Raw genomic sequence first — 13,758 nt, 5'->3', positions numbered from 1 at the left:
TTGGTCCTGAAAGAAGATATTTACATTTGGCAAGAGTATGCCATTCACATAATCCAATACTTTTTAATTTTGTTCCCTTACATAAAAATGGCTAGAGTGTTTCATTATATTTCGAATAGAACCAACATACATGAAATCAATACAAAATTCCTAGGATTATCAGTGAAAAACGTCAAGTTGAAATGTCTGCCTTCTGCTGAGGGCAGAAAATGCAGTGATACAGTAGATCTTCCTAAGAAATGCTGGCTTAAGAAGTAAAAGATACGTTTTAATTAATTATTTATTTTTCTTACTGTTTTCTAGTTACATTGAGAAATAATTGACATTTAACACTGTATAAGTTTAAGGTGTGGTGGCATGAGGGTCTTATTTATATAAATGGTGAAATAATTACCATAAAAAGTTTAGTTAACAGATATGAATATGCCCATGGTGTGCACCACACAGACAACGGTGTGGTGAAGGCCATGGGGGCGAGTAGGGACTGGGTGGAGGTGGGCAAAGGGGAAGAAATAGTGTCAACAATAAAACTTTTAAAAAAGGTTTAGTTAACATAAATCATTTCATATAGATAAAATAAAAAATGAAAAAAAATTCTTGTGATGAGAACTCGTAGGATTGACTCTCAACACAATTCCTCTATATTATACAGCAGTGTTAACTGAAGTCAGTATGTTGCACCTTACATCTTTAGTACTTACTTATATTATAACCGGAAGTTTGCACCTTTTGTCTACCTTCCTCCAATTCACTCTCTCCCTATCCCTTGACTCTCATAACTAAAAAATCTAATCTCTTTTCTATGAGTTTGGTGTGTTTTTGTTTGTTTGCTTGTCTGTTTTTAGATTCCACATGTAAGTGAAATAATAAAGTATCTGTTTTTACCTGTCTGGCTTGTTTCTCTTAGCATTATGCCTTCGAGATCTATCTATCCATTTTGTCACAAATTGTAGGAGTTCCTATTTCTTTGTGGCTGAATAATATTCCATTGTGTATGTATACCACAATTTCTTAATCCATTCAACCACTGATGGACATTTAGTTTGTTTCCATGTCTTGGTTATTTGAAATAATGTTCTTATGAGCATGGGGGTGTAAATAGGACATCTAGATAGTGTTTTTATTTTCTTTGAATATATTCCCTGAAATGGAATTACTGGATGGATCACATAATGTTTTTATTTTCAATTTTTTGAGAACCCTCCATACTGTTTTCCATAGTGGCTGCACCAATTTACAATCCCACCAACAATGTACAGGATTCCCTTTTCCCCACATCATTGTCAGCATTTGTTATCTCTTGTGTTTTTGATGATGGCCATTCTAATTTTTTCTTAAAATATATATATTTTATTGATTTTTTATAGAGAGAAAGGAAGAGGGATAGAGAGTTAGAAACATCGATAAGAGAGAAACGTCGATCAGCTGTTTCTGCACACCCCTACTGGGAATGTGCCCACAACCAAGGTACATGCCCTTGACCGGAATCGAACCTGGGACCCTTCAGTCTGCAGGCCGATGTTCTGTCCACTGAGCCAAACCGGTCAGGGCTATGATGGCCATTCTAATAGGCATGAGTTAATAACTCACTGTAGCTTTAATTTGCATTTTAATGCAATTTGAATACCCATGTAGTCATGCTGCCAACAGAGATGGTAGAAGGGAATTCATAACAATCCCACAGGAAAAGAGAGGCAATAGCAAAAAATGATTCAGACCTTTCAGAGTCCTGAAGAGGATGGGATCAGAGAGGGGCCCCACTCCTTTCACATTTCGTGCTTGAATTCGAAAGTAATACATAGTGTCAAGGTTGAGATCCATGATCTGATGAGTAAGACGATCACCACTGATTGTTTCCATAACCCAGTCATCAATTGGTATGTTCTTGTCCAAGGTATAAAACAAGATGTAAGCTGCATAAACAGATGAATGCAAGCTCTGTTAGTAGCCTGCTCTACTACTGCTTCCAAACATCCATGTTTCCCAAGTGTAATTTTCAATAATTATTATATATCCACAATCTATAAACTACAGTTTTGGGTTTTGCAAATAATATATTTTTTTTCATATTGCAAGGATTAAATAAGTAATTGCTTCAGTGTGCAGAACCTGAAACTGGAATAAGATAGAAATAAAAAAATATATGTCATTTAAAAATGTGAAGATTCTGCTGCCTACAAATTCTAATTATTGGTTTATTCTAATATATGCATGACAAAATGTAAAACATAGATAACAACTCTGTATAATTTTTACCATATTCCAATAATGAAAACAAGGAGTATTTATTTTGGCTTATGCTTAAATAATAAAAATACACTGAAAAGCATAACATGCCACGCTTGTTTACAGTGTTATAAAAGAAACGGTGATATACGTTTATCGTAATAACTCTGTGAGGCTGGCAGAAGCACTGTTGCCTCCTTTCACAGATGATAAAGTTGAAAACGACCCAAGCTAGGGGTAAAAAAACTAGGATAATATCCTCTACTGTTATGCTGAAAATCCAACACTATTTCCTCTGGTCCGTCCCAACTAGGGAAAAAAAGACAATGTATTTCTGGATAATTGTAGGTTATCTAGTTACTATCTCAAATGTTAATAATCTATCATTGGATAGTACCATTTGCCCTCTCTGTTAGGGGATGTTACTTGAAAACTACTAGGGTACTCTGTGGTGATAATCTAACATGCACCCAAGTAAACCCTGTAATATATTAATATTCTAACATTATATTTAGCCAATATGTAAACTAGATTTTATTTAAACACATTAACTCATAATTTTGTATTAGACTATCAGATGAAACTGTACGATAGCTCATCACAGGTGTCTTTGGTCTATGACTATAGTGCCAGCCTCCATTTCTGTTAAAATTCTGCACAGATGGCTACATCAGCTAGGCCACAAATATCCCTAGTTCTATTCTTATACACTGAATATGTTCTTTATAAATCATATTTTTAAAAACAGCAGTCTTTGATCGACTGGTTCCTTCCGTTTGAGTCCTGCTTATCTTGTTAGGATTGGGACCCTCACACATAGGTCTTTCGTGGTTATATCGCAATGTTCTTTGACTCAGATCCACTGTCCTCCCCCAATAACCGTGCACACTACCTACATGAAAACACACACACTTCCTCCCGGTGGACTGCAGTGAGGTCTCCATACTATGTTTGTTCCCACCTACCACTTCTTCTTCACTCTTTCCATCCAAATTCTACCCATCCCCCAAGGTCTAGTTCAAGCTACATCTAACATATAAAACCTTCCTCTATAGTGAGAAATTTTTTGTAGACTTTGCAATACACTTCAGTAAAGTAAAAGAACATTTATATAATTTTTAATCATTTGTCACTTAATGCCATATTTAACCTCAATTATGCTTGAGTTTGGAGGGATGCATTCTAAACAATGAACTGGATCTGTCTTCCTTGTGATTCTGCAGGATTAAGAATTTTTGCACAGCCCTAACCGGTTTGGCTCAGTGGATAGAGCGTCAGCCTGTAGACTGAAGGGTCCCGGGTTCGATTCTGGTCAAGGGCATGTGCCTTGGTTGCGGGCACATCCCCAGAAGGGGGTGTACAGGAGGCAGCTGATCAATATTTCTCATCGATGTTTCTAACTCTCCCTCTCCCTTCCTCTCTGTAAAAAAAATTAATAAAATATATTTTTTTTAAAAAAAGAATTGTTGCAAATTCCAAGATCCAGAAATCCACTTCTCTTCAATTCAGATCAATGATAAAAACCTACATGTCTTTTGCTTTAGCTTTCACTTTTCACCAAGTTTAGTGTTTCCCAAATCTGCCTAATTATAAGAATTACCTGGTAATTGGGTATACGTTACAAAACATAGGTCCCAAGAAAGGGCATTTTGATTTAATAGGTGTGGCAGACAGAGTCTTAGCCCCCCAAAGACTCCCATCTCCTGATAGTCACACTTTTTTGTAAGCCTTTCTGTCTGAGCATAACCAATAACACACAGCAAATATGATGAACGATCACTTCCATGATTGTGTTACATGAGACTCTAACTTCCGTCTTGCTAGCAAACTCTCTCCTATGTTGGCTTTGATGGAACAAGCTGCCAGATGGCGAGGACCACATGGCAAGGAAATGAGGATTGGCTCTGATCAATAGCCAGTAAGAAACTGAATCCTGCCAACAACCACAGGAATTGGAAGCAAATCTTTTCCCCAATCAAGCTTCAGATGAGACATCTGTCTAGTCTAAAACCTTGACTGCTGCCTTGTATGAACCCCTCACATAGAGTACTCAGTTAAGCTGTGCTTGGATTCCTGACCAACAGAAACAGTGAGATAATGTATGTGTGTTGTTTTAAGGTGCCAAGTTTGTGGTGATATTGTAATCGATAATACAATAGGTTAAATGTAATCCCAGCAATTGGCACCCCAGATGATCTCCGTGTTTAAGCAAGGTCAGGAATCACTTCTTTTGTTGATATGTGGGATCTGTATACTAGTATATGTGTGGCATTTGTTGAGATGTTGACACTGCAGATATGAATGTCTTAAGATGCAGAGAGTTCAGGGGAAGGTAAAGGGCCAAGGTTAAGAATTCTGCAAAACTTATAAAGGTTGTGTGACTCCTCTCTCTGGTTAATATTAAAATTGGAAGATTATAATTCAAAAGGGATGATGAAGTATCATTGGATAAAATAATTGTTTCTGACTCACAAATATCCATTCATTTATAATTCAGCCCCCATAACAACATCAATAAAATCTGATATTCTTTGAGCCAGAGCATCCCCCATTCTTGTCCCCAAAGAATTATATCTATTGAATATAAGACCCTGATATTTATAATAGGTTTTTTTTAAGCTTTTATTATGTGCATGTCATATCTCTTCAAGAGAATAAAAACATTTCTTTAGTTCAGGAGCCATATCTTATATTACATTTTATTATTCAAAAGAACTAATAAAATATCTTTACATACTAGGTATTGAAACTCACTTATTGAATGAAATCCATTAGCCAGAAAGCATATAAGTTTTACATTCATGACATTTAGTAAAACTGTTAAAGTTTTCATGGGATGCTTTAAATGCCCAACACATCTGAAAGTGTGAAGAACTGTGTTCTATCCCAGTTAGCTACACTTTTCCTGAATTTTCTTTATTTATCAAATGAGATTAAAATATATGCCTTCACATTGCTTTTTTATGTAAAAAGTATTCAATTTAGCATTTAGAATGACAATTCTAGAATCAAGTAAGGTTGAAGATGCAAGCATCAGGTTCTGACCATTTCATACTGTATTTGAGCAATTTCCTTATACTGGTAGGCAACTCTATTTTTTAATTTTATTTTTGTAAATTTGAGAACTAATATGGGGAATAGAAACACATTACTTTATTCAAAAGTAAAAATTTGCCGCAGAGAAAGCAAACAATTTCATTTAAATATGTGAGTTTGGTATGATCAGAGGATATTAAATCCAGTATTGAAAGTCTTACCTTATAGATTTCCATATAATCACATAAGTTGGGACAAATTCATTGGTTTCTCACAACCTTTCTGTATATCTATATTCATTTCTCGGTGTCCAAGTGCTTGTTTTTCTTGATTGTTTTCTCTTACTTTTTTCTACTTCATTTTTGTCTCTTACCCACCACAGCTGGCTATATAATGAAGTTTCATATCCAGTCATGGGTTGTAAGAGCTGGGATTGCTAACCCATCTGAGCACTCCCACATTGGAATTACATTTGTCTAAATACATATAAAATTTAATATCATACATCTGTTAGTGTGACCCTACTTATACAAATAGGTAGTTGTAATTCCAGAAGCAAAGGGTAGAAGTGTTTAATGCCATCTCTCTCCTCTATTCTGTCTTCTTCCATACTTCTTGTCACTCATTAGTGATTTCCCTCCAAGACTCGGGTAGACTGTGAATCACAAGGAAGACTAAGATGACCCCTACCAACAAGAAGATCTACCCAGTCAGAGCTTTTCTGCTTAAAAAAGGATTCTGCTGATCTTGTATATAAATAGATACACAAGGATGGAAGGACCCATTTCTTCCTCCTTTTTGGTCCAAAATAACAGGCAATGGATTCAGGGATACCTGACCTCAAGTCACAGCTCTAACACTGACTGGCTTTGTAACCTTGAACAACTTGCTTAATCTGAGTACATCTCAATTTTATCATCTGAGAAGAAGTTTCTATGAGATAATGCATTTGAAGAACCCAATAGGTGGGGATATTTCTATTAAATTACCTTCTACATACTAACTACACAGTAAATGCTCCAGCTAGTCTTCCTTCCTTCCTTTCTCTCTATCTCTCTCTTTCTTAATATTAATACATCTTAAGGAAGTTGTCATATTTGGAAGAGCTGAACTGTTGGTTTCAAGTGAAGCAATAGATTTAATAGCAATTCAATGATTATTCTACCGACTAAATATTTATTCATTACCTACTACATGTTAAGGATATTGTTACAAGGGAGAAGGCATTGGACAAAATCTGAAATCTGTTCTTATAAAATTTTCAGCAGTGTACTATAAGCATTTGATTTTACTTCATGATTACATGTTGAGGAGATGAAAAAGAAGGAGTCAAGATGACTAAATTTCCAACTTATGCAACCAGGTGAACTGTGGAGGCTTTGGAAATGATGGTAATAAAAAAATGCAGGAAATTAAGATTTCAGTGTGAGTGCCCAGATGGATCCACATTCTTGGATAGTCTTAAAACCTATTACTGAATATAATAGTGCATTATTTAGTTGGTTATGGTGGGTGAGAGACGGAGAGAGAGAGAGAGAGAGAGAGAGAGAGAGAGAGAGAGAGAGAGAGAGAAAGAAGTGGAGAAAGAGGTGTTGGGGAATAGAATACAATAAGACAGACAAATGGAAATATACAATATGAGGTTTTAATATGAAATTTAAGAGACATTTGTGTTCACTGAAGCTCTTGGTATCATATAGACACTTTTGCAGAGAAAGTAACAAAGAGAATATAGAGAAGCATTGATCAGACCATCAAACCTCAGAGGGAAGGTAGGGGAGGGTGGGGGAAAGGGGGAGAGATCAACCAAAGGACTTGTATGCATGCATATAAGCCTAATCAATGGACACAGACACCAGGGAGTGGGGGCTTGAGTGAGTGTGTGTTGGGGGGCAATGGGGGGAAAAGGACACATATGAAATACCTTAATCAATAAAGACATTTAAAAAAAGAGAATAAAAAGATCTGAATTCTGGAAGCAACGCTTAAGGAACAGATGGAAGAAATATCTGCTAGCAAGACTAAGCTATAGCCTAGAAGTGGGAAGAAAAATGGTTAGGTGAATTTTACAAAAGTAAAGAGATAAGAGAATTTGAAGCAACAGGAATTGGAGACACAGAAAAAGCAAGTATAACTTTCATCATTAGATACCAATAATAAGGAACAATCTCCGAAGACCTAACTCTTCCCTCTATCTATCTTGATCTCTGATCTTAAATAATGTTGGATGCTGCATGTATTTAGATCAATGTTTCACAACTAGCCATATTAAAATCACTTGGAAAATACCATGCCCAATCCTTCTTCAGAAAAATTAAATCATAAATCAATTGAAAATCACTGATTTGGACCAGTTGAATACTAAGAAGTTGAAGTACAGCATAATATAATAAGAGTAGGAGCCTGAGTTTTAAATCCTAGCTTGATTCTATCTTGAAATGCGGACTCCATCTCAGAACTAATAACCAGCTTAACTTCTGAATGAATGAACTGGCCAGATCTTTGACACCCCCGCCCCCCCCGCCCCCCCCCATTCCCTTTAGTGGACTCTGGAATGTGTACAGAGACAGCTGTCTAATCATGAAATTTTCATTAATCCTTCCTCTGGGGCAAGGCACCCTTGATTTGATCTATCTCTTGGCTCACCCTGGTGCCAGGGACTCCTGCTATCTGGCCTATTGATCCTCCTCCCCCCCGCCCCCCTCCCCCACATTCCTTGCCTAGCACATATCTCCATCTCTAAAAAGAGGCTAGTCTAGTGCAAGGGTGGGCAACCTTTTTGTGAATGCGTGCCCAAAACAGCAAAATCTCTGACTCAAAATTCCTCTGCATGCCAACCCTAATTTTTTGAGAACATGTTACGCCTACTTGATATCTCTTAAGGTGTACGTATGTGAAGAACCTTGAAGAAATAATAAAATTCATTCAAGTGACATAAACACAGTATATGATGATGAAAAATACATTTATTTTTTAATGTAATCATGTACACTGGTAGTCCGACAGAAAACTTTATGACTCCGTTTGATATTATCAGTGGGACTTTTGCTGCTGCATCACTGATGACAGAGATTTTACATCAGGTTTATATTTCACGACCTTCAGAGATATGCACGAGCTACTACTTTCATCCATCAGGCTACTCCTATTATGAGACTTAACAAAATTCATCACTGAGAACAAAGATTCACAATTATAAATGGAAGATTATAAGAGAGGGTTTTGCGTGCCAGCAAAAGTTACTGGCGTGCCATGTTTGGCACGCGTGCCAGGGGTTGCCCACCCCTGGTCTAGTGGGTGAAAGATGCGGAAATTTGACCATCCTACAGCCAGGACCAGGTTTCTGTATGTAAGTAAGTACATTCCCTATTAAACTCATTAACCGACAAGCTAGACTTGTCTGACTCATTCTTTGCCTCTTGCTCCTTTGGTATTTGGGAGCTGCTTTGTAAACACAGCCTTTTCACTGAAGACTAGCTGGCTCTGCTACTTTGTGGTTATTTGATTTTAGGAAAGTCAGTTACCCCAGAGAAGGCCCTCATCTCTTCATTTCAAAGTGGAATAACTGGAATATATGAACACTTATAATAGCAAAGTGCTTAGCAGAATGCCAACCATGTAACAAATGCTTAATTAAATTTGAACGACTTTCTTCTAAAATGCCAGTCCAGATCCTTAAGCTGCCAGTTGATGATCAAGGAATTTAAGGACCAGAATCATCTAGGTCTTCTCCCTCACCCTCTTTTCGTTTGTTTAATCGTTTTTGAAGTATACATATTTACAAATTGATGAGCTGGGTACCATGCAAAGCCCATTAGCAAAGCCTCTTCCTTGAGTGGATTTCAAATAGGAATAATAATAGCTCATTTGTTTCTGTACGTACTGGGCATCAGGGACTTATCTAGGCACTTTATTATAATGATTCTACAAAAGAGGTTCTATCCCCATATATTATAGATGAGAAAGTCAGACTCTGGGAGGTTAAATCGCTTGCCTGGGCATCTCTCTCTCAGAAGCTCAGGTTTTCAGTTCTTAACCACCCTGTCCTACTGCTGTACAGATGCAGTAACTTAGGAAGACAAGGAAATAGAAATGCCGGAAGGGAGTACATTCTTCCATAGGCTCACAGGTGCCCAACACACTGGGAAAGAGCTCACATGTTCCTTTGCACTTTCATGGAAGCAGAGTGTAACAAGCATGGGCCTTCTGCCTAATGGTCTTCTATTTTGAATATTTTATCATCCTGTTTTCTAAAAGGAATTTGGTTGAAAGAATCAAAATATGTATAGGAAGAAGTTGTCTAATGGGCTGTGTGTGTGTGCTCTCCGTTGAATCGAGTCAAAATATCTCAAGCTGAAAATCACAACTTGGCCTTCATAAATGCATACCATTATTAGAGAATGAAGTTTTAGTTGTGGAAACTATTATGCAACTCTACATAAAATATGTGGACAAGGTCTCTTACACATACACTGTGATTTTGGCACACTAAATTTTTTGCTTAGATTAATTGCATTTCCCCCCATTTTTTAATCTTGAAAAGCAAAATAAAGCTTCCTTCCAGAGTTGAAAACACATTCTATTGTTTACATTGACAATTTGATGAGATTTACTTAAATAAGAGTGGAGAATTGGGTAGTATATGACTTATTTTATCCTTTAAGAAAAAAAATTCTTTCCACCAGAACTTGTTTTGATTTAGAAAAGTTCTATTTTGTTTTTTTCTTAAACTTATTATCTGTTGATTTACCATATGTTTATAAATAAGTTTGTCACATAATAAAATAGTCATCATGTAAACCAATCAAAATCTACAAAAGTACTGAAATGGAACCAATGAAAACAGATCATAAAGTTGAGTGGAAATAAGAAGAAATTAGAATGAGCCAACCTTCATTTTAAAAAACCTGGCAGAGTGACAACTGAGCATATAAGATTTAGGGAAGATGTTTGTTCCTCTTTTTCCATATTTGTCGGCTCAAATGAAAATTCTATTAGCTATTGCACTAAGAGCAATTTCCTAGAGAAAACAAGTCTTCAACTTATATTTGCATCGCATTTGGAATTTTCATATATTACCTTCGCATTTTGTAAATTTCAGAAAGTCACTCACTTAAAGCACATGTCATCTGAACTATAATTCCCATGCTTGTCTCTGCATCACAGAATGACTGAATAACTTTGCTAATTTGTAGTAGTGCTATCCACTTCTTGTATGCAAAGAAAAAAGGAGTGACTCTTACACGTGCCCAATCCAATGGTTCAGGTTAATTAGACTATAATGTGCCCATTTTTAGTTATACAATATTTTTTTCATAATAATTATATGCTATGGAGACATCTATTAAAAGACTAGAGTGATCATTTAAATGCAAAACCCCTGGTAGAACTCCATTATATTTTTCATACTAAATTAACATTACAGGCTTCTAATGGATGCTTTAATTAGGCATTGATGTTATCAGCAATATTTGGTAAAATAAAATCTGTCACTGTGAAATATTCATTAAGTACAATTTCTGTCAGTCAACATTAAGTGTTTTCTGAACCTTAGGATTTAAATAAGAAGCTAAAAGCGGGTTTTCAAGCTAAATACATGAAAACCCGCCCAGACAAACCTCCTTTTTCCTATGTGTCACACAAAAATACATGGTCATTACGTGTCTTTTGTGTTTTATAATTGCCAAACAACCGGCTTCTTCTCAGTCACTCATGCTCAGAGACATCCCATTAGAAGGTTGTCTTCAGGCTGCACAGACTAAAACAACAAAAGGCCTATGCTAATTGAAGTGCACATCTTTCAGGAAGCAACTCCAATCACACGTGTGTGTGTGTGTGTGTGTGCGCGCGCGCGCGCGCGTGTGCGCCTAATTGTATGCACCAAAGAATTCCACGGTCAGTGCCCTCAGCGAGGGCCAGAAGAGACCATCAGAAAGGGTCAGGAAGTCAACCAAGATGCTAGACAGAAAACTAATACACAAAAGGCACCAGCAGCGCACTCGGGGTGAGCCATCCCAGGCCCAGCAGAGCGACGCTCAGAATGCAGCTGAGATGCTTACCCGTGATTTTCCCATTGGCTTCCAAGGGAGGCTGCCAGCTCACAATGACAGCACGGGGCTTCCCTTCCCGAGTAATGACTGTCAGATCCTTGGGAGCAGAGGTCGGGGCTGCCGGGGGAACAGAGACAAGGCCTTGTCATCGGATGTGAGAGAAAACAGACATTTATGGGACTTCTAATCACGATGTTGACACTCAGAATCTATCATGCAGTATATCATGCTGATTTTACCATTTACAATTCCTCTCAAGTATTTGGATTAAAGAAGCAAACAAACACAAATACAGAAATTAATGTGTGTTATTTTTCCCGAGGAAGTTTAATGACTTCCAAAGGAGAAGAGAACATGTGTGAACATGGAGGAAAGACTATATGGTATTTTCAAGTGAGTGCTGCACTGAAAATGTGAGAAGCATAAGAGAACAAACAAATGTGCACATATTTGTGAGATTGACGGCTACATGTCTCCGAGGGACAGAACTCTGTTATGACTGTAGGATTTATAATTGAAACGTCACCTAATTCTATATTTCCTTAGAAGCCCCTCCTCAAGAAGAGAATGCATTTGAAAACAGGCCAAAGCAACTTGCTTAGGTAACATACCAGTTATCTCCTAACAAGAGGGCGAAGAAATATTTGAAAATAGAACTGGCAAGGAATCTATGGTATGACACTAGATGGTATGAAACCCTGTCTTTCTTAGAGCTTTTCCCACCTGTTGGTGAAAGGAAGCAGAATTTGTCACCTCCAAAATATGCCTCTTTGGTATAAGTATTATTTTAGGTGGATGCAACAGCATAGAAACTTCATTTCCTTAAATGACTTTTTCTCCTTTATTTCCTTCCGATTCAAACTGGCTTCATCCAGCACCTGACTCGCCTGCCTCCTTCTCCCTTGCATGGCTTCTCCCTTAATCATAAACCCTCAGGATGAGGAGGTTCTGATCAGCATCAAATGATCTTAGGAACAAAACCTCTGGTCTGTTGACCACAGAGATAGAGTTCCAGTCAACTTAGAGATAATGTCTACGCCTCAGTTGTGTTTCAGCTCCAAGCCCAGAAAAGCAGCAAAACCAGACAAAGTGACTTCATGGTTGACCTCAGGACCAGCCACACTGATCAAGGTTCCCTACCCTGGAACCAACCAACCAGTACAGACCACGACTCTGAAAGGAACACTTGGAAAGCTGTGAATGTTGGTGAATCTCTATTCACCAACATTTCCCATGTTGCTTCAGGTAAAAAAAAATATTTTTCTTCTCTCCTAGATTATAATTTTCTCAAAGATATAGGCTACAACATCTTTGCTTTTTATACCAAGTCCCTATCTCAGGACCTGACATTTACAAATGGACATAATTGGAAACTCATAATTAATGTCTCAGTTGACTGGACAAGTATTGCCCTATGGTTTGTCTGGTTCTCCTTTTCCCATGCTTGACTGTCTTGAAGTGCATGAATGGGAAGTAACACTCAAGATTTAGAAGATTTCCAGCCATGGGAATTGTACTGGCCGTTTGTTATTTGGACTGTCCAACATCCCATCCCTTCCTCCTTCGTTAAGAGAAGCACTTGGCTCCTTTCTTTGGGAACAAGCTCTTCTCTGTCATGTGAATTTCGTGGCCTTCACCCCACTCTCGCCTTAGCAGTGGGATCCCCTCTTCTGGGAAACAGAATGTTAATAAGAAAGATAAACATATCGGGTCAAACCATTGTGATGGCAACACCCTGAATAATAGTCCGATAGTGTTCTTCTCCTCTAAAGACTGGGAGTACCTCTGGTTTCTGTCCCTTCCCAAGACCCATTATTTCAGGTGTACTTGCAGTTATTTTTTATTTTACTTAAGCTAACTAGAGTAAAGTATTCATCACCTGGGCAGAAGGAAATGTTTTATTTCAAGAATCCTCCTGCCACCTTTGTCTTTATCATGAGCAATTTCAACACAAGTGCCTAGCAATGCAGCCCCTATAGTCTTTATGTTAGTGCAGAATTGGAAGGAAACCCTAGAGTCATTCCATTCACTTCATTTCCTTCTCTCAGTTATAAAACCTGCAGACACTTGTGAATTACTTCTTGCTTCTCATCATCACCCAGAGATCTCATCCACACGCTATTTACACCTTTGTCCAGATCATTATCTGTTTTGACAATCACCCTTCCTGCTAACCACATTTCTGAAAGTTAATATCTTTTTGTCTCACCATTGGAGTGCCTACAAGGTTAGGCAGTTGATGAGAAATCAATAGGGTACATTTATCAAGTCAGATGCTGGTGTACATTTTATGTTTATGAAAGGGAAAAATGATTGAATTTTTTGCTTAAGAGGAAATTAAACTCCTTCTCTTTCACTCAGGGAAGACCAAATGTCTTAGTGGTTTATATTTCACTCCTTCATCTCATTTTCAGTAAAAAGAAAGAGCAGAACTTTTATTATTCCC

General features: G+C 37.5%; 1 protein-coding gene across 1 annotated transcript in view; it reads right to left on the bottom strand.

Moving 5' to 3' along the window:
* The window catches only part of DCC (DCC netrin 1 receptor), a gene marked incomplete at both ends in the record, with an annotated part of 936,944 nt that overhangs the window by 81,041 nt on the left and 842,145 nt on the right, over positions 1-13,758 (bottom strand). Inside the window, 2 exons of the mRNA XM_081097320.1 lie at positions 1,719-1,913; positions 11,322-11,429. Of these exons, the coding sequence (XP_080953446.1) occupies positions 1,719-1,913; positions 11,322-11,429 (303 nt within the window). The remainder of the gene's footprint in view (positions 1-1,718; positions 1,914-11,321; positions 11,430-13,758) is intronic.

Source organism: Myotis nattereri (genome assembly GCF_964212035.1).
Source record: "Myotis nattereri genome assembly, chromosome: 8".
Taxonomy (NCBI): Eukaryota; Metazoa; Chordata; class Mammalia; order Chiroptera; family Vespertilionidae; genus Myotis; species Myotis nattereri.
The sequence above is the reverse complement of the archived record's forward strand: the minus strand, read 5'-3'. Positions and strand labels throughout refer to the sequence as shown.